General features: G+C 36.9%; 1 protein-coding gene across 2 annotated transcripts in view; it reads right to left on the bottom strand.

Annotated features, from left to right (window-relative positions):
• The window catches only part of mtor (mechanistic target of rapamycin kinase), a 317,851-nt gene that overhangs the window by 242,542 nt on the left and 52,953 nt on the right, over positions 1–22,356 (bottom strand). For both annotated transcript variants that reach the window (XM_051670135.1, XM_051670136.1), the window contains exons 19-21: positions 14,826–15,076; positions 14,573–14,659; positions 8,734–8,901 (exon numbers count right to left, since the gene is read on the bottom strand). In XM_051670135.1, coding sequence (XP_051526095.1) covers positions 8,734–8,901; positions 14,573–14,659; positions 14,826–15,076 — 506 coding nt within the window. The remainder of the gene's footprint in view (positions 1–8,733; positions 8,902–14,572; positions 14,660–14,825; positions 15,077–22,356) is intronic.

Here is a 22,356-nt window from a genome sequence, read left to right as displayed (position 1 = left end):
AAGAGAAGAATGTATGAAGAACTGTAATGCTGTGGCTTTCAAGAAAAACAGCACATCTCTGCTCAAAATTGTTAAATCCCTATGAATTTGGCACAGCAGTTAGCAAACATTGAGCCGTGGCGCTCCTGCGGGCATTGCAAGTTCGAGTGCAACTAAAGTCATTTCCTTTATGTGTTCCCCTCTTCTACCTGTGGTTTCTTGTCTCCTCTGTACTACAACTATAGCTATAGGGGTTGGAGATACAAACAAAATTATCAGCATTCTCACTTTTGAGAAATTATCAAAATTATTATTTTTATTTTTTAATTTAATGTAATTCAAATTATTCTAATATTTATTATAATGTAAAGGGATCATGTAATGAGAAATACAATTTTCCTTGATATTTTGATGAGGTTTTTACTATAAAACATACTGCATTTATAGTTTACACTAGGGATGTGCTTTCACTGATGTTTAAACTGAAATTTCGACCAGTCGACTAGTCTAAAATGAAACCAACCTTCAGAAAACAGTCCAAAAAATGTGTTTGCGACCCATTTAAAATACTCTATTCCAAATTCAAAGCTAAATTCCACTGAAAAGGGGCAATTATCTGCGACATGCTTGCCTTGCATTATGATCATTGTACATTAAATATAGAACATGACACATTCACTGAATCAACATTAAAAATAGAGCAACCCAGCCTGTTTTAAACGGAATTCACCACATAAGTTACTTAACATATTAAAACAGTCAGGACATTGTTGAAAATAATGAACAGGTAGGCTAAGCCAAATCTACAAGAGAAAAAAATTAGCTGAAAAGTTGTGCGTATTTCACGACATGCAGTCGTGCATTAGCCATTGATCTAATATGACAGCGGTTCGGTCAAGAACGTTAACCAACAACAGTTATGATGTAAAAAAAGAAAAATAAAAAAATAGCCATTGAATAGAAAAAATAGGCTTGTGATGTAGCCTACAATAAACCTAATGTATTCTAAACATGATGTGCACACATAAAAGAAAAGTTTAACCCGTTAAGCAGTCGGCACCTCATTGAAAATTAATTTTCTAGGCTACTTACTCAAAAGCATAGATTTTTTGATGAGCAAAATTAACACGCCGACATGGTCTGTTGAAAGACAGGACTATCCTGCGCTTGAAAAAGCCTGCACGGCGGAAAAATAACATACAAGCATGCACAGATGTAAAGAAGATTCAAATGTGAAAACATCCATAGGGACTTTCAAACGTTTGGAAATCTGATTCCCACACCACCACTAAAGTGATTTCATAACTACTTTGCTCAGTTTGCTTGTCTAGCGAGAGGAAATTTTTCTGCACGAGCCGCGAGTGAGAGAGGGAAGAAGCGGGCATAGCCTGACGTGAAATGAAACTTTGTATCTGCTCCAGGTATTCTCTTTTTTAAATAATATTTGTATTATTAATTATATTTAAAATATGTAACATTAATATGACAATTTAAGTACAATAATAATTTAATTTAAGTGCAGCCTCTGTATAAAAAAATAAATAAATAAATAAATAAAAAAATAAAGCCAAACATAAATGTGTAAAAATGATGATCAGTTTAATGGGGGGAAATATTAACCGACTAGCAATTCCAGTGTCGACTAGCAGCATCAGAACCGTTTAGTCGACTAGTTTCGCACATCCCTAGTTTCCATTCTGCAAAAATCACTTATTCTGAAATGTCAGCATGTGGTGTTTCTTTGAATAGCCGCGCCTAGAGAACATATGTAATCGTCATGGTGAAAGAGAGCGGCTGAGGTACTTCAACACTGAAAGTGGTACTATTGTTACCGTAGTTTGCTTTTGAACAATGAGAAGATTAAGATGTTGATTAAGGTCCCCAGATGTTGTGGTGTTCCTTGTTATGGAAAAGCTGCATCTCTGCATACTCTTCCGAAGGAAGACAATGTTAGGAATGAATGGCAAACTTATTCAAAAATACTGCATATAAGTACTGTTATAAAAAAAAATGACTTTTTTTTATCTGCTTGACATAATTTTATTAATTCAAACTCAATTTAGTTAGCAAGCTCATCCTCTTTTTCTATTTGCAGTAAATTTTTCAAGTGAATGGAACACTTGTATGTTTAGCACAACAAAGAAAGACAACACTTAAAAAAATACACAAGATCAAAACCTCAACAGAGCAGCTTGCGTAAATGACTGAGCTTTTGTTTTCTCTCCCACAACAACTGGCAGGTTTAAGAGCTGACCTCGCTGTTCCCAGCTATGCACACGCTGGTTATGGCCTCTCCAGACGTGCAGTAAGAGAGGACTCATGTGGATGTGGCGCTGAATATCTGGAGTGGACTCTGTGACTTTGTCCCAGAGCGTCTTGGCATATGTCTTACAGGGGCTGAGAGAACTTCTCCAGACGTCTGATGAATGAGCAGCTCTGATATCGTTACTTCCTTTTGAAGTGTGAATGAATATTTTTACAGGCCACAATCTGGCCAGGAACAACCATATATATACAGTTGAAGTCAGAAGTTTACATACACCTTAGCCAAATACATTTAAACTCAGTTTTTCAGAATTCCTGACATTTAATCGTAGAAAAAAAATTCCCTGTCTTAGGTCAGTTAGGATCACTACTTTATTTTAAGAATGTGAAATGTCAGAATAATGGTAGAGAGAATGATTTATTTCAGCTTTTATTTCATCACATTTCCAGTGGGTCAGAAGTTCACATACACTTTGTTAGTATTTGGTAGCATTGCCTTTAAATTGTTTCACTAGGGACAAATGTTTTGGGTAGCCTTCCACAAGCTTCTCACAATTAGTTGCTGGAATTTTGGCCCATTTCTCCAGACAGAACTGGTGTAACTGAGTCAGGTTTGCAGGCCTCCTTGCACGCACATGCTTTTTCAGTTCTGCCCACAAATTTTCTATCGGATTGAGGTCAGGGCTTTGTGATGGCCACTCCAATACCTTGACTTTGTTGTCCTTAAGCCATTTTGCCACAACTTTGGAGGTATGCTTGAGGTCATTATCCATTTGGAAGACCCAGTTGTGACTGAGCTTTAACTTCCTGGCTGATGTCTTGAAATGTTGCTTCAATATATACACATAATTTTCCTTCCTCATGATGCCATCTATTTTGTGAAGTGCACCAGTCCCTCCTGCAGCAAAGCATCCCCACAACATGATGCTGCCACCCCCATGCTTCACGGTTGGGATGGTGTTCTTCGGTTTGTAAGCCTCACCCTTTTTCCTCCAAACATATTGATGGTCATTATGGCCAAACAGTTCCATTTTTTTTTATTAATTTTTTTTAATCAGAACAGAGGACATTTCTCCAAAAAGTAAGATCTTTGTCCCCATGTACACTTGCAAACTGTAGTCTGGCTTTTTTATGGCAGTTTTGGAGCAGTGGCTTCTTCTTTGCTGAGCAGCCTTTCAGGTTATGTCGATATAGGACTCGTTTTACTGTGGATATAGATACTTGTCTACCTGTTTCCACCAGCATCTTCACAAGATCCTTTGCTGTTGTTCTGGGATTGATTTGCACTTTTCACACCAAAATATGTTCATCTCTAGGACACAGAATGCGTCTCCTTCCTGAGCGGTATGATGGCTGCGTGGCCTCGTGGGGTTTACACTTGCGTACTATTGTTTGTACAGATGATCGCGGTACCTTCAAGTATTTGGAAATTGCTCCCAAGGATGAACCAGACTTTTCTGAGGTCTTGGCTGATTTCTTTTGATTTTCCCATGATGTCAAGCAAAGAGACACTGAGTTTTAAGGTAGGCTTTAAAATACATCCACATGATTTAAATGTGACTGACTTATGACTGATTTAAAGACATCAATGAGCTCATGTTTTGTGTGATAGGCTTCATTCCTTTAGACATATATGATGATGTTGCTATTTACACTCGTTTACATTTACAAGAGACAACATTGTGTACAAAACTTACTTCTTAGTGGCTCTTCACCATGACACCAATCTAACAAAATTCCAGTCTGTTGTATTAGCATTTATTCATTGCCCATTATTTTAGATACAGTTCCTGAATATTGTTATTAAACATGGGCTAAATACACTATTTAATCTACTATTATTACGTATCTTTTTCAATGGGGATATAATTTACTACAGCTGACAGTTACGTGAGCAAACAAGGTCTGAACATCAACCGTAACAAGATCAAACTGAAATTCACAGATTCTTAAGACTTCTGTGTACAATTTTGAAGGCTGCTTATTGGATTAATACAGGTAAACGTCATATTATGTGACTACGCATTACTCTAGCTTGCCACCTACCAGCTAAGTCTTGCATTAAAAACAAGTGTTGCAACCAAATTAAGCACTGACTTTGTTACAAACTAATTAGTTGTTACTAAGCCCTTAGTGTGAATTTAACGTCCCAACTTAAGTGAGAACTTACACACAGCTGGTGCAGCCATACCCAGGTGCCTTTTTTTTTTTTTTTTTATGTTTACTGGATTTTGTATGACGTTAGTTGATAAATGAAAACTATTTATGGCATTATTTTTGAAGACATCCTCACTGTGCAACATTTTTCACAAAACTTTTGCATAGTACTGTATAAGATTAAACAACATGAGAAAACTGTCCTAAAATAACTGCATATAATGAATATACTTAAATATTAGCTACTTTTTACAAGTTACTCTGTCGTGAATTCCTCATGTTTGACAGTTTAGGATATTGCGTTACATGTAGCACGTTTTTAAGGAAATGGTGTATTTACAATGCAAGTCACACATTCTGACTAGCATGTAACTCAATTCTTTTGGGATTTTTTTAACTAAAACATTTTGTTAGTGTATTGTTAATATCTTGTGGAGTCATTTTTTTTTCTCATCATGTTTTCGTCCACTGTATATTTTAATTAAAACCATCTGATTATTGTCATGATGCGTCTTATTGTTTTGTCTTCATTATCGTTGACAAAAAAAAAAAAAACTTTATCAATGAATATTTTTAGTTGACGAGACTGTACATCATCCAAAATATCAAACCAAGTGGCATATACGTATATAAAAGAAATATACCACAAGCACACTTTTCAAGCAAGCCACCTCACAAAAAGAAGTTTGTTAGGTTTCAAATTATAAATAATATTTGGATTTTTCACAAAAAGGGTTTACTTGCAGCCAGGACAATCATGGTTTGTACTGACAACATTTATTATGTGCAGTGAATTATTGGCTGCAAAGAGCAATAAACAACTGAAACTCAAGAGATATTTAGGATCCCAAACTGTCAATTTTGCCATTCAGACTATGTCATGTTAATAGTTTGCATGTTGCTGAGGCTATTCAGTTCATGGTTATTTTAATACTAAATAAGGACATTTTTATTCACATTTGTATGATAATTTCAGCACTGTGCTGGATCGCCACTTGATTTCCAATGTACAACCTGAGTCCTGAAGCCAGTGGATAAACATCCAAATGATTATAAAATCTAGGTTATCGGATGATCTGAATCTGTAAAAAGGGAGCAGGAGGGCTTCAGGGAGGGCTTGGTGGACGTCAGAGGGGCGCATGAGAGGGTTTATAAGTGATGAGATCACCTGACGCCTGAAGGTAAACTCAACACATATTTACATAATTTGAAACAGGCGCTGCAGACATGAACTTGGGCTCCCAGGTACCCTAAAGAGACTAATGTTTGGTGTTTGATTACAGCAAAACTGAGCTGCTTCTTGTGATTGTAGTTTTGTTTTGAAACACAGTTAAGAAATTACTCACTAAACTGGAAAATATGAATCTAGTAATGGACACTATAATTCCTTTTGCTGCCAAACTGAGCTCACCATAAGTGTGATTTACGGTTCAGTACGGTTCAGTGACAGTCTAAAGGCTTCTTTATTTAGTTTTGTATTTCATAATTAAATGTAATAAAATTGAATTTGATCACCTTTACTATCACCAACGATTTCTAATGTGATTAACAGATGACCACAGACCTGGGCAGTTGAATGACAAAAAAAAAAACCTGTAAATAATTTGGTTAAGAAGTTTGCTGGAAACCAACCAATGGCCAGTTAAAGTTAGAGATGTGTCTCATAGCACTTAACAGTTCCATTCAATTATGGGAGTCATGGTCCTATTTCAAAATGATTGTCGATGATATCTAAATTTTTTAGCAGCTGCCCAATTCTATGTTCATATTGAATTGCGCAGTTCATGTTCAATAGAAGCTCAATCAACAGCATTTGTGGCATAATGTTGATTACCAAAAAAAAAAAATGTTTGACTCAACCCTTCTTTTCTTTAAAAAAAAATTAAAATTCTGGGTTACAGTGAGGCACTTACAATGGAAGTGAATGGGGCCAAACTGTAAATGTTAAAATACTCACCGTTTCTGATAAAATTATAAAATTGCTTGCTAACCTTTTCTGTGTAAACCTATATCCAATTTTACAACTTCATTGCCATGATGACATAACGGTGTAAACCCTAAACCTTAAAATGTCCATAAAAATGATGATTTAATTAACTTTACAGCTCAAAAAATACATACGTTTTAACTGAAAAATGAATGTAAGTGTATGAATGAAGCTTTTATAAAATTATAAGCTTCACATTTCTGCCTTTAAACCCTCCACTTCCATTGTAAGTGCCTCACTGTAACCTCAATTTTAGCTTTTGTTAAAGAAAAGGGGCAAAATGTTTTGTTTTTAATAAAATTAACATTTTCACAGAAGCTGTCAAGTGTGCTTAACTTGTATCGAACCCGAAATATTCCTCTGTGCAGCCTCCAAATTCTGTGTAAACATTCTGCATAAAAATCTTAAATATGGCAGTCAGCTTAACATGTTAACTTGTGTGCTAATTACACTCGCGTCACAGCGAGTCATAGTAAGGTGGAAAAAGTACATGCAGAGATTTCAAACGTACTGCATGAATGAACCTTCCCAAAACCGTAATTTGCATGATTTCTGTAACTAGATTGGTCAAGAACAGGTCTTTAAAGGAGAATACCAAATGTTAAGAATAAAAAACAGAGGAATTAACTACCTTTTTTTTTTTTTTTTTTGACCCTACATTTTAAATATCTTGGGCATTTTGGTCACTTTCAGTGGCATTTTTGACCTTGCGACTGGCCCATAGGTAAATTTTGGTTTCTTTAAATTTTCTTATTGCCATAGAAATTCAAGCTTGAAGGGCCACCTAGATGCAAAGTATATTTTTGCAAGCCGCAGCCAGCCCATCTCAGCTGCTACTACAGGCAATGTGCCTTGCCAAACCACACTTACCTAGAGCAGACAGCCTGAACAGGATGTGTTCTTGGGTTCAAATATAATTAAACGCAGCAAAACAATGGAACAGAACTACGAGGGTCTCAAGGCCCACATTTTGCAAAAAATCTGTGCTGTTAAAATATGAAATCACCTGATAATTTTTTAACAGGCTGCATTCAATTAAATAAAACAATACACTAACTTCTAAAGCCACTTTTTGAAATGCACATAAAACACACAAAACTGTTATATTAATTATCGCATCTTTTCTCAGTAAATATTTATAAGTGATTTAAAATCATGTAAAGAATTTGACTAAATGTTTAGTAGATTGACATTCATTAATAATGTTTTTTTTTTTTTTTTTTAAATAATGCATTTTTTTGTATTTGTATTTTGTACATACATACGTGCAAAAGTTTAGGGTCACTTATTCTTTATTTTATTTGATCACATTTTAGAATAATAGTAAAGTCATCACAAATATGGAATAATAGAAATGGAAATATGAGAATTATTAAATCAAAACTATGTTATATTTTAGCATCTTCAAAGTGGCTACACTGTCTAGATTTTGCAGAAATGTACTCTTGGCATTTTCTCAACCAACTTATTGGAGTAGTTCCCATCTATATGCTGTGTGTGTGTGTGTGTGTGTATATATATATATATATATATATATATATATATATATATATATATATATATATATATATATATATATATATATACACACACACACACACACACACACACCCGGTCAAAAGTTTTGAAACACTTGACCGAAATGTTTCCCATGATCTTAAAAATCTTTTGATCTGAAAGTGTATGCTTAAATGTTTGAAATTAGTTTTGTAGACAAAAATATAATTGTGCCACCATATTAATTTATTTCATTATAAATCTAAAATTTAGTTTAAAAAAAAAAAAAAAGTTTTTGAAATTGATGACTTGGACCAAATAATAAAGAAAAACAGCCAATAAGTGCCCAGCATATAGATGGGAACTCCTTCAATACTGTTTAAAAAGCATCCCAGGGTGATACCTCAAGAAGTTGGTTGAGAAAATGTCAAGAGTACATATCTGCAAATTCTAGGTAAAGGGTGACTACTTTGAAGATGCTAAAATATAACACAGTTTTGATTTATTTTGGATTTTGTTTAGTCACAACATAATTCCCATAGTTCCATTTATGTTATTCCATAGTTTTAATGACTTTACTATTATTCTAAAATGTGAAGAAAAAAATTCTAAGAATAAGTGTTTCAAAACTTTTGACCGGTAGTGTGTGTATGTATGTGTGTGTGTGTATGTGTGTGTGTGTATATATATATATATATATATATATATATATATATATATATATATATATATAGTCTTATTGTGTATTTCTATATATACTTATATTTTCTAAATTTTTTCATAGTTCATAGTTAGAACAATTAGTGCAAGTCTGAGTGTGTATTTATCTTGTCAGGATGTGTTTTTACCTTGATGGTGACACTGCGTCCAGGGCTGTTGTCGTGCATGAAGACTCGCAGCATATGTGGGATGAGCTGAGGCAGGTAGAGTTTGAATTCTCCACCAAGAGCCACCACAATCTGCTCGATCAGCAGTATGATGGTGTTCTGCATCGGGTTGTTTGGAGTCCAATATTCCTGCAGAAAAGAAAACACAATATCATGTAATCTGCATGCAAGAAGAGAGATTTATCCTCCCTATATAAATTACGCGACTAAATTTTGCATATTCAAACTAGAGAGATTCAAGTTGTGATGTGCCAGATTTGACATCGGTTGTTTGGTTTCCTTCCGCATATTTTGGGATATCGCATAAATTCTGGAAAGAAACCCCAAGATACAAATAAAATCTCCCAAATGTGCATTAAAAAAAAGAAGAAAAAAAAATGTACTTGCTCGCTTGAGGTTGATAATTTTTTTTGTATTCGATAAGAAGCCAATTATGATAAATTACAATTCCTATAGAATTTTTTATAGGAATACAGATTCATACATTATACATTAAAAGTCAGGAGACTGTGTTTCAACAAGCTATGTGAATACATAATTCACTCAATATCATTGATGATATCATAATATCATCAATATTACTGCATTGCATCTTAAATTTTGCTCTGGTCATTCTGAAATGTCTGAGCCAAAGCCTGTCATCAAAATAATTGGCTACTATTACCTCCCAAGACAATTACAAGCAAACATGAGGTTCGCGAGATCATTTTGTCAGTAATTTAGTAATTTATTATATTGAACAAAAGAGCCACAGTGGCTTCCCCAGTGGCTACAACTTACATTTTGTTTAAATTTCCCCAGAAGTGATGATTTTATTCTCTTGAACACAAGGGATGGAAACGCTTCTTTATTCGCAAATATTTTTTGCAATATTCCAATGTTGGAATAAATTAACTTCGTAACTTGGATAGAAACATGACTAATGACACCAAACACCATCTCAGAAGTTTTTTTTAAAGGTGTATTGATATTTAGTGTAACAGCACTGTTTGTATCACTCCGTTTGTCTGTTTATGCCATTCATTTCTTGGAAACATGCAAAGATTTATGCTTGCCGTCTTTTGGAACTATTTTTGCTGACAGAGAAAAAAAAAATTATGAACTAAATAAACTAACTAGCTAAATATAGTCTGAAATTAATTATTAAGGGTGCTTTCACACTTGGGTCCTCTTTAAAAGAACCAAACTCAGACCCTTTAAGTGGACCAAAATGTGAACCTTGTTCTCTTTGCATTCACATTGTTTGTGACCTTGTGGGCTCAGTTCTTTTTTTGGTCCACTATAGTCATTCAATTTTTATTTTTATTTATTTTATTTTGTTTTTGTTAACCCAGCCCACTTTACACAATGACTTTGAATAATTAAAATAATTAAGGCGAGTGAATGTTGAGTACATTAAGCTTTACAAATTAATGTATGAGATTATTATTGTTATTATTATTATCAACAATTGTCATTGATTCCATTCAACAAATTAAATAAATAATATTAAATAAACATAACAGAAAATGCGGAAGTATACAGTACTGTGCAAAGTTTTAGGCACTTGTGAAAAATGTTGCATAGTGAGGATGTTTTCAAAAATAATGCCATAAATAGTTTTCATTTATCATCAATTAACATCATACAAAGTCCAGTAAACATAAAAAAAAAAAAAGCTAAATCAAAAGGTGTGGCCACCTTTGCCTTTAAAACAGCCCCAATTCTCCTAGGTACACCTGGTTGTTGGCAGATAGGATGTGCCAAGCTTCTTGGAGAATTCGCCACAGTTCTTCTATCTATTTAAGCTGTCTTAATTGCTTCTGTCTCTTCTTGTAATCTCAGACTGACTCGATGTTCAGTGGGGGGCTCTGTGGGGGCAATGCCATCTCTTGCAGAATGTCATGTCCTTCTATTCTAATCTTTTCTATTTGCAAGAGTAATGTATGGTAGTCTAAAATGTATTTTTCCTATTGACACACTAAAGCTGAATATATAAATAACCATCTTAAGACAAATGTTTTTGTGAAACATCTTAAGTGCCTAAAACTTTGCACAGTACTGTACTTTCAAAAAACAATCAAATTGCACACACACATTTAAAACTAGAGATCCCTCTCTACTATCCCTCCCCGAGAGCCTTCCAAAAAGGCCAAATACCTGCCTCATTTCCTATCAAATAACCCCAGATTGCCCAGCCTTCTTTAAAACCCTTCTTCAAAGGCCGCCACCCTCCCCATCTCCGAGCACCACTCATGAAACGAGGGCACTCCAGCCGACCTCCAACCCCTTAAAATAACCTGTCTGGCGATCATGATGCTAGTTAGGACCCAGCTCTTTATCTGCCTAATCTCAACGTTGATGACCGCCCCATCGCCCAAAATACAGAGTCTGGGGCAAAATGAAAGCCTATACAATCTAGAGGTGGTCCAATAAAATCAATGTAAAATCTTGAATTGCATAAAGTGCACCCTGGCAGACCTAATGTTTTTTAGAATCCTAGCCCACACTCCCTCCTCCAATACCAAGTTTAAATCTTTCTCCCATAATCTCTTGAGGGAAGTTGAAGCTCCGTTCCCCTGAAGGGAGTAATACACTGATGCCTCATGACCTTTTCCAAAAGCAGTAATCACCACTCCCAGAGTATCTGCCACTTTAGGGGGGTGTATGCTACTCCCAAAAATAGTACAGGGCAGGTGTCGCAGCTGTAAATACCTATAAAACTGAGATCTGGGGATCCCAAAATGTTGAACCAGATTTTCAAAGGATCTCAACACTCCACTCTCATATAGGTCACCGAGTGTAGTAACCCCCCTCACAATCCACTCTGACCAGCAGAAAGGGGACTTATTAATACATAATTTGGGGTTAACCCATAAGCTCGAGGCAACATTTATATAAATGTCCGAATTAAACACTCTGGACACTTTTGTCCATACCGTGTGTATATGTGAGGTAACAATGTGTAACTTTTCCGATTAGTTTGATAGAAAGGTTTTGCAATGGCGAAATAGGGGCAAGAACTTCCAGTTCAATACCAGAGAAGGGCTCTCTCAGGTGGAAGCAACCAATGAGCCATATGTCTGAGACCGAACGCATAATAAAACAAAATCTTGGGTAGGCCTAGCCCACCTTTATCAATCGGCCAATGCAGTTTACTGAAATGTAATCTGGGAAGTTTCCCATTCCAAATGAAGGACTTTGCTATGTTATCAAATTGTTTGAAATAAAAGAGGAGGACATCTAAAGGGAGTGACTCTAGCACGTAGTTGAATTTTGGAATACAGTTCATTTTAATAACATTAACTTTCCCAATCATCGATAAATGTAATGAAGCCTACCTGCCACATCGCTCAAAAACCTTTTTATTAAAGGGTCAAAATTAACTAACTAAATCACACAAATTTGCTGGGAATAAAATACCCAAATACTTAATGTTTGGGCCACTGGAAGGCAACCGGCTGAAAAGCCGTTATCGGGCAGTACGCTGTCAGAGCCAAAGCTTCAGATTTAGACCAACTAACTCTGTATTCCGAGAACTTAGAAAAGGAATTAATAATTCTGTGGAGGCAAGGCATAGAACTAGTAGGGTCAGAGACGAATAATAAAATATCATCTGCGTAAAGCAGAAGCTTATGCGCCACACCTCCTGCCACCACCCCTGGAAAATCATCCTCCTTTCTTATCGCGGCTGCTAATGGTTCCAGGGCAAGACAGAACAATAATGGGGAAAGAGGGCAACCCTGCCAGTGCCCCTATCCAGAGTAAAATAATCTGAAATTAATGAATTTGTTTGTACTTCCGCTACAGTGTGTCTATAAAGTAACTTAATCCATCCAATAAAAGTATTCCCGAACCCGTATATTTTCAAAATCTTAAATTGATAATCCCATTCTACCATATCAAACGCCTTTTCGGTGTCAAGTGAGATGGCAGCGACCGGACTCTGATCATTCGCCACTGACCACGATATTGATGAAATGTCTAACTCTTACACTCCCTTGGATCTTTGCCCTTTTTAAGAATCAGACTGATCCGGGCTTGTGTCATGGTTGGCAGAAGCTTTCCATTCTTTTATGATTCCGTATATTCTTCAATGATTCCGTATAAACTTCTAACAAAAGTGGAGCCAGTTCTGTAGCAAAAGATCTACAAAATTCAGCGGCAAAGCCATCTGGCCCCGGAGCCTTGCCTGTAGGCAAGGCCTTAATTACCTTGTCAAGCTCTGAATCAAGATAATTTTTTTGCACAGTGGTCAGTTTAGGGAGATCTAATGATTCCACAAAGTTTCTAATATCTTCATCAGTAGACAAAGATGTGGAACTATAAAGATCAAGACAGATTTCTTAAGCATTATTATTATCAATGGCCGAGGTAAACATTTCACCACAAGCATATTTCGCTGAGGGAATGGTAGAAAAAGACTCTCTCTGCTATATATATCTAGCCAAAAGCTTCCCTGCTTTGTCTCCCAACTCAAATGTATGAGTTTAATTAAACATGTTTAATGCTCTTAAAAAGAACAAGCAGCATGAGTACATGTCTAAAAATCAATAAAACATCTATTATATATAACTATAATATAAATATAATGTGCAAGATTATATTTTTACATACTACATTTTGTTTTATACATTAAAAGAGAAAAGTAATGCAGCAGAACTAATAAATTGTATTTTTATATATATAAACAGGCCTACTGTATTTAGAGGCTAAATACATCATTAAATCATGGAAAAATAAGGTCACATGACCAACAAAAAATTAGACTGATCATGATTAATGATTAATCTACTAGTAGCATTGATTTACATCCATTCATAGAATACAATGGTAATATATTCCTGACAGAATTTCTTAAATTTAAACTTTCAGCATTCCAAGCCAGTCCGGTTTAACCCTTGAATCTTCATTTGCACAGAACAATGAAGAAAGACCTTTGAGGGTTTTTTTTTTGGGGGGGGGGGGTGGAATTTGCATACGTTTTAATACTCATGTATGCCTCTTACTTTGTTATAGCCATAGAAAGTGTTGTTATTACTGCTGTAAAGTAACCTGTCAGGGACAAACATGTTTTGCATTGGAATGGGAAAATCAAATGAACCCAGACAAAGAACGTTATTAGTGAACAGAACCGCAGGCTGCAAACAAACAACACTCAGAGAACCTCCCGGGATCGGTTCACTTTAAAGGGGTCTGAGATCGTTTGGACTGTTCACATATGGGTCAAAAATCCCATTCCCTTTTGTGTTCGACAGAAAAGAAAGAAAGTCATACAGGAGTGCAAAGACTTGAAGTCTTTGAGTAAATAATGGCAGAATTTTTATATTTGGGTGAACCAAGTACTTCAACAACAACTGAAAACAAACTACTGGGGTAGAATTGGGAGTTTGATGATGTAAGTGGTAAGAGTGAATCAAGCACGTCATAAATCAGTCAATACTCACTACTGGTTAAGCACTAAGAAAACCACAAATGTACAAATTGTCAAAGGAGGAGGGACCTGCAAACAGTTTTACACAATGACTTGGAATGGCTCTTCCTGGCCCATATCAGGCTACAATGTAACAGCAGGGGTTAACATGAAAGAAACAAGCCTTTGTCTCTTCTCTCAATAGGACTAACATGCCCTGAGTTTTTCCACCAACAGTCGTTAATTACAACCGCTGCCCTGAAACACTAAAAAACAAATCAGAGAGTGAAAAGACAAACAAAACACACACACACACAAAACAACATTCCTCAAGGTCACAGACATTTAAAGTATTTATTCGTGTACACATTTTTCTGAATCGGTTGTGTGGTGAAATACGTCTCTCACCCTGATCAGTGTGAAGATATCATCCATGTACGGCCGGATGTGGATCTTGACAAAGCACACAACCATTCCCATCTGCTGGAACAGGAACTGAGGGAGGAAAAACAGGAATTAAAATAAAAGAATGAACAGAGGAAGAGAAAAAAAAATTACAGGTTCAACCACAACTAAATTGTGAAGAAAACCGCCATAAGCAATCAAAATGTTTTTCATAAATAATGCTTAAACGAGAGAAATTGCTAAAGTTTTAATGTACCTCTCTGATGCTAGCGTCACACACTCTGATGACATTGAGGAAGGTGGGCATGACCTGTGGCAGGAACTGGACACATTTGAGTCCAAGCGATTTGAAGATGAATGTGACCGCCTGCACAACCATGGTGTGGTGATTGGATAGCGACGGGTCACGCAGGATACGCATCAGAGTCACTATGGCGACTGCTGGGTAGAACTCATCTAGTGGCAGGTTACCCATGTTAACCAGCATCTCACTGGTACTGTAGTCAGCTGTAGACACACACAAACATGTAATTGCATGTCAAGTTATGAATGATAAAAAAAAAAATAAAAAAAAATAAACTTAATTACTTGATGTTTATCATCTTTAGGTTTAAGAAACAAGTTCAGAACCGGTTACATTTAAAAAAAATATATTTTTTTTTTTTTAAATACTGAAACCGTATTATTTTCATGACTTTTGGTTCTGTTAAAGTTAATCATTAATCAGACCTGAATGTGCAATATCCGACGATGCGGACAGGACACCATACTAAAATACTCTGACAGTGTTTCCTGCAGTGCAACTCAGCAGCAGAGCTGCCCCACTCCTGAATCAACAGCGTGAAACATACATTGCAACCAGTGTAGTCTGATTCCAGAACAAATGACTCTGAGCAGGTTCTTGTTAGTGAGTCCAAAACATACAGCTCTGCCAGTGTAGTCCAAATCCCGATTCCCAAAAGAATGAGTCAGTTCTTTTGAATCTACAGCATACAGCATACAACATAAAGCACTATAAGTGTAGTCCAATTCCTAAACAAATGTCTAATAAGCCAGTTCCTCTTAGGGTGTGTTCACACTTGTAATTCGGTTCTCTTGGTTCAGACTAAAAAAAGAAAATGATATATTTAGACTTGGTTCGCTTAGCATTCACACTGGCATTTTTAACACCGAACATAAAGATACAAAACAAAAGGCATAAGGATAAGGTCACAACCTGATTGTACAGCTTTTATGATGTATATTTTGCGACGGAACTTGCCGAACATCTAAAACAATGCTGGCTGCTGGGCTAAATGTGCTCGTTGGATTTATGTAGTGGTGTGAAAAAGTGTTTGCCCCCTTCCTGATTTCTTATTTTTTTGCATGTTTGTCACACTTAAATGTTTCAGATCATCAAACAAGTTTAAATATTAGTCAAAGATGACACAAGTAAACACAAAATGCAGTTTTTAAATGAAGGTTGTTATTTTTAAGGGAAAACAAAATCCAAACCTACATGGCCCTGTGTGAAAAAGTGATTGCCCCCTAAACCTAATAACTGGTTGGGCCACCCTTAGCAGCAACAACTGCAATCAAGCGTTTGCGATAACTTGCAATGAGTCTTTTACAGCGCTGTGGAGGAATTTTGGCCCACTCATCTTTGCAGAATTGTTGTAATTCAGCCACATTGGAGGGTTTGAGCATGAATTGCCTTTTTAAGGTCATGCCACAGCATCTCAATAGGATTCAGGTCAGGACTTTGACTAGGCCACTCCAAAGTCTTCATTTTGTTTTTCTTCAGCCATTCAGAGGTGGACTTGTTGGTGTGTTTTGGATCATTGTCCTGCTGCAGAACCCAAGTTTGCTTCAGCTTGAAGTCACGAACAGATGGCCGGACATTCTCCTTCAGGATTTTTTGGTAGACAGCAGAATTCATGGTTCCATTTATCACAGCAAGTCTTCCAGGTCCTGAAGCAGCAAAACAGCCCCAGACCATCACACTACCAACACCATATTTTACTGTTGGTATGATGTTCTTTTTCTGAAATGCGGTGTTACTTTTACGCCAGATGTAATGGGACACACACCTTCCAAAAAGTCTTGGGGATCATCAAGATGTTTTCTGGCAAAAATGAGATGAGCCTTAATGTTCTTTTTGCTCAGCAGTGGTTTTCGTCTTGGAACTCTGCCATGCAGGCCATTTTTGCCCAGTATCTTACTTATGGTGGAGTCATGAACACTGACCTTAACTGAGGCAAGTGAGGCCTACAGTTCTTTGGATGTTGTTGTGGGGTTTTTTGTGACCTCTTGGAAGAGTCGTCGCTGCGCTCTTGGGGTAATTTTGGTCGGCCGGCCACTCCTGGGAAGGTTCACCACTGTTCCATGTTTTCGCCATTTGTGGATAATGGCTCTCACTGTGGTTCTCTGGAGTCCCAAAGCTTTAGAAATGACTTTATAACCTTTTCCAGACTAACAGATCTCAATTACTTTCTTTCTCATTTGTTCCTGAATTTCTTTGGATCTCGGCATGATGTCTAGCTTTTGAAAATCTTTTGGTCTACTTCACTTTGTCAGGCAGGTCCTATTTAAGTGATTTCTTGATTGAGAACAGGTGTGGCAGTAATCAGGCCTGGGTGTAGCTAGAGAAATTGAACTCAGGTATGATAAACCACAGTTATGTTTTAACAGGTGGGGCAAACACTTTTTCACACAGGGCCATGTAGGTTTGGTTTTTGTTTTCCCTTAAAAATAACAACCTTCATTTAAAAACTGCATTTTGTGTTTACTTGTGTCATCTTTGACTAATATTTAAACTTGTTTGATGATCTGAAACATTTAAGTGTGACAAACATGCAAAAAAATAAGAAATCAGGAAGGGGGCAAACACTTTTTCACACCACTGTATATATGGTGGTATTTTTACCAGCTGAGAACAAACGAAGAGCTAATAAAATGTGTAAAGAAGTCAAAACAGCACCAGGAATGCCTCCGTTGCACACACAAATGAAGATATGCTGCAAGGACAGCTGATGTTGTTTCTGACGCCTGTGCCGAACTGTAATGGGCAACATAGCTCCTATGATGAGAAGAACCAGGTATGCTTGAGGCCAGTATTAAAGGTAAATTACTTCCTGTTATTGGTCCATTTAGATGTCTTTGGTTCATGCTGCGTTCATATAACAGTCGAACAGCAGCAAAGTTCGTTTGGAAGCGGACTGAGACCCAATATTCAGGGGGTCTCGGTCCGCTTGTTTGGTGTGCACCATGGTTTGGATGGCAGCATTCACACTTGTTCAAATGAACCGCACTAACAGAGCAATCGTACCAGAGTTCGTTTTAATCGAACCAAACCTGCTAAGTGTGAACACACCCTTAGTGAATCAAAACCATACAGCGCTACCAGTATAGTCTGAATCCCGAACAAATAACTCCATTGAGCTAGTTCTTTTGTTATGAATCAAATACATACAGTGCTATCAGTGTACATCGAATTTCAATTTCTGAACTAATGACTCTTGTGAGATGGTTGTTTTTAGTGAATCAAATACACCCAGTGCTACCAGTAAAGTTTGAATCCCGAAAAAATTAGTCTAATGAGCTGATTCTTTTAGACAAATCAAAAACCTACAGCACAATCCAGAATAGTCTAAATTCCAATTCTAAGTCTGTTTTTTTTAATATATATTTTTTTAATCTAGTGCTACCAGTGTAGTCTCAATCCCAATTACTTTCATTTCTTTCTTGCTAAATCTGCTTTGTTGAAATCTGAAATGAGCTCATCACTTGGCAACAGACAGCTGAGGGCAGTGAATCCAGTAAGAATTGTATTTCTCATTTCTATATATTTTTTTCTCTCTAAAGTACTACAAGAAACATTAATGGAACCATTAAAGCAGCACTAAGGAACTTTGTGCTCTCTGAGGACATCTGTGGTCAAAACTTAAAATTGCGAGCAACTTGCGGAAGAACACTTTACATGAGCTGTTACATGAGTGTTCAGCGCTGCTCTTCTGCACAGATGAATCTCATGATTTGAGTTTACCAGGATATCGCCCATGTGTGATAATGACTGGGTGATATTCAGAGTGATAACATGCTATTTTCACGTTGATATTCTGTTATTAGACCAAACATTTGAAACCTAAATATTACTTGATTTGTTGAAGATAAACAACACCGTTCTTTATCATATTTCATATTTTGAATGACTGATTGAATTAATTTGACACTTATAGTGCTTTTCTGACACTACAGTCAAAGCCTGAAATATGCAATTACAAAAAATTACAGTAATACGCTTAATATTTCTTTAGCAGTAAAGTTATAATAGATAGATGGTTACACAATAAAAAAATATGTGCATTACTGTGCTCTGAAATTATAATGATGATTATACAGTAGATTGTAAACAGATAGACTGCTTAAAGGATAATAAGTGATACAGTAACTTGTGCATTTCTGCATCTGGGGTAAAATAAATGAGAAAACAGTGGCATACATACTCTTAGGGAACCTGGAAACTACTGCAATGTTATAAAATACTTAGAAGTCATTAATATTAGTAAACATTCACTGGACAATGTAGATACATTGTGATCGCTTAACGCACGAGTGTTGTTCGATTCATTCAAGCATGACAAGCAATATAAGCTTCAACAACCCTACCAGACAACATATCCAAGCATTATAGCAAGTAAAGAACTTCACCAAACAGTTAACATATAAACATCCATCCATAGTGCTGAGATGCTGTCCTGAACTGTGTGACAGTGACTGACTGAACTAAACAGCGTAGTTTCCCCCGGCCGGAACATGTGACAGCTGGTGGTACTTTTCTGTGTTTACGGATATGACGTAATAATGTAAGGATTACGACATAAGCCTGTGATTTCGCACCAAATCCGACAGCTCAAAATACAATACATTTTTATAGGTTTATGTAGTGAATCGGTGAGTTATTTACTCAAAAATGCCATTTTGTTAATTTTTAACCAAAAACATCATACGTAGTGCAGCTTTAAGAAACCGAAAACTTTAAATTCCTTACATTTCCCATCCCTTATCGTCTGTGTCAAAGTTGCATTACATTAGATTCAGTGTCTCTGGAAACATAGGGAAATCAGAATTCAAAACCTTCAACTTTGCTTCTAACCATTAAATAAAGCAGTTGCATGTAGATCGAAGGATAGTCTAAAAAATATGAAACTTTAGCTGAAATAATACTATGACATCAGAGGTCACTTCAGAGTTTTTATACAGTTGGCAGGTGTGTTCTTTAATTTCCCCTCCTCTCTTTCCTCTCTCCTCTGCTGCTTTCAGTCAATTTACAACAAAGAGACAAAGTCTATCAAACAGAATTCTTTAACAGGATAAACGTATATTCTGTGTATAAATCGCATAAATGCATACAGTGAGTCTGAATCAAGATCAGATATCTAGATGAGTTCTAATCTTTTCACTGCATTCATTACAACATGGAGAGGAACATCTGATACTGTAAAAATAAAATACTCTATATGTCATTCTTTTGTTCAGTGTTTTGGAGAACAGGGCGTCAACCGGTGATTCAAAGAACTGCTTACTGCCAATGTTTATACTAATAAAGCCGCTTGAATGTTGATAGATGACCTTTAAACAGTAACAGTAGAGTCATTATCTGTCTCAACCATGCAGCTTTATAATCCACTTCCTTATAAATCACTTGCAAATGGAAAAACTAGTACCTTTAAAGTACCTTAATACTTAATAGTATAACATGAGGCCATGTAACCATGAATTTGTTTTTTATTTTTTATTTTTTTATTTTTTTTAACTAGGTTTGTACATTTTCTAAAGGGAAATGTTACCCTAAAACACTTGGGTGAGTTGTTGCTAAATAATAGAAATTGTCTAATGAAGACTGTAATTCTGTGCTATATCCCCTGTTACGTCCAGTGACGTAATTCTGTACGAGTTGCTGTTTTTTGTCCTGTTATTGCATACCTGTAGACATTATGGGTGTCATATACAGGGATTGAGACGAGGATGGCCTATGGTGCGTCACAAAGCAATGATTTTTTTTTTTTTTGGGGGGGGGGGTTTTCCCTTTTTCTCCCAATTTGAAATTCCCAATGCGCTCTAAGTCCTCGTGGTCACAGTGATTCGCCTCAGTCCGGGTGGCAGAGGATGAATCCCAGTTGCCTCCGTGTCTGAGACAGTCAACCCGTGCATCTTATCACGTGGCTTGTTGAGCGCGTTGCCACGGAGACATAGCGCGTGTGGAGGCTTCACGCCATCCACCTCGGCAACCATGCTCAATTCACCATGCGCCCCACCGAGAACAAACCACATTACAGCGACCACGAGGAGGTTACCCCATGTGACTCTACCCTCCCTAGCAACCGGGCCAATTTGGTTGCTTAGGAGACCTGGCTGGAGTCACTCAGCACACCCTGGGATTCGAACTAGCGAACTCCAGGGGTGGTAGCCAGTGTATTTTACCACTGAGCTACCCAGGCCCCTACAAAGCAATGATCTTTAAGATTGTATACTCTTCATTGGTGGTCACTAGAATTGGTTTCATTTTTCTTAAAAAAAAAAAAAAAAAAAAAAAAAAAAAAACTCTCTCATTTAATTGCCTTAAAAAAAAAAAAAAAAATAGCTGACATTATATATTCACAAATTTTGTGGTACTAAGAGTATCACAAAGAAATTGTAGTGAGCATGTGTCAAACGCGTTTGTATTCGCAGTAAGAAACAAATACTCAAAGGCAACGCGGTTGATATGTGAAGTATACCTGGGCCTTTAGGCGTTGATTTGCAGTTGCTTAGGTGTTCTGGATGGTTGCTAGGGTGTTGCCATGCAGTTGCTTAAGTGTTCGGAGTAATTTTTAGGGTGTTGCTATGTGGTTGCTAAAGTGTTCTGGCTGGTTGAAAGGGCATTGCTAGGGTGTATGCTCACAAGGGAGTTTTGAATGGGTGCCAAGGCACTACTATGCTGGTTGCTAAAGTGTTCTGAGTGGTGTTTAGGGCATTGATATGCAGTTGCTAGGGTGTTCTGGATGATTGCTAAAGTGCTGCCATGCAGTTGCATAAGTGTTCAGAGTTGTTTCTAGGGTGTTGCTATGTCATTGCTAGGATGTTGTCATGCATCTGCTTAAGTGTTCTAAGTGGTTTCTAGGGTGTTACTATGTGGTTGCTTAGGTGTTCTGGGTGATTGAAAGAGAATTGCTAGGGTGTTTACGTATTAGGGAGTTCAGAATGGTTTGCAGGGCATTGCTATGTGGCTTGCTAAAGTGTTCTGAGTGGTTGCTAGTGTTGGGTTTACGGTTAGGCTGTGCGAAACTAACTGTAACAATGCTAGGGTATCGTGGGAGGTTCTCAGGCCGTTGCTTTGCAGCTGCTAATGTGTTCAGAGTGGTTTCTAGGGCGTTGATATACAGTTGCTAGGGTATTTTGGATGATTGCCAGGGTGTTTCAATGCAGTTGCTAAAGTGTTCACATTGGTTGCCAGGGTGTTTGCTAAGAGTTTGCTAGAAGGTTCTTGGTGGTTACTTACTGGTCCATGATAAGAGTGCACCCCTAAGTCTCTATGTTATTCTGTTGTCTAGATATGGCTCAGCCCCTTCATCAGTGCAAGTTTATGGGATTTTTCACCAATTTTATCATCTGGCATGCAAACATTTTAAGTCTGATCTTTCAGATAAATCATAGCCTGCCTCTGCTCAATAAGCCAAATGATTTAAGGTCTCGTTCATGTCTGTATCACAAACAGTAGGGCTTTGTTCAAATCCATCCCTAAGTATGAGCAACAGCAAAAATGTTGC

This window comes from Myxocyprinus asiaticus, chromosome 33, assembly GCF_019703515.2.
Source record: "Myxocyprinus asiaticus isolate MX2 ecotype Aquarium Trade chromosome 33, UBuf_Myxa_2, whole genome shotgun sequence".
NCBI classification, from domain to species: domain Eukaryota; kingdom Metazoa; phylum Chordata; class Actinopteri; order Cypriniformes; family Catostomidae; genus Myxocyprinus; species Myxocyprinus asiaticus.
The sequence above is the reverse complement of the archived record's forward strand: the minus strand, read 5'-3'. Positions and strand labels throughout refer to the sequence as shown.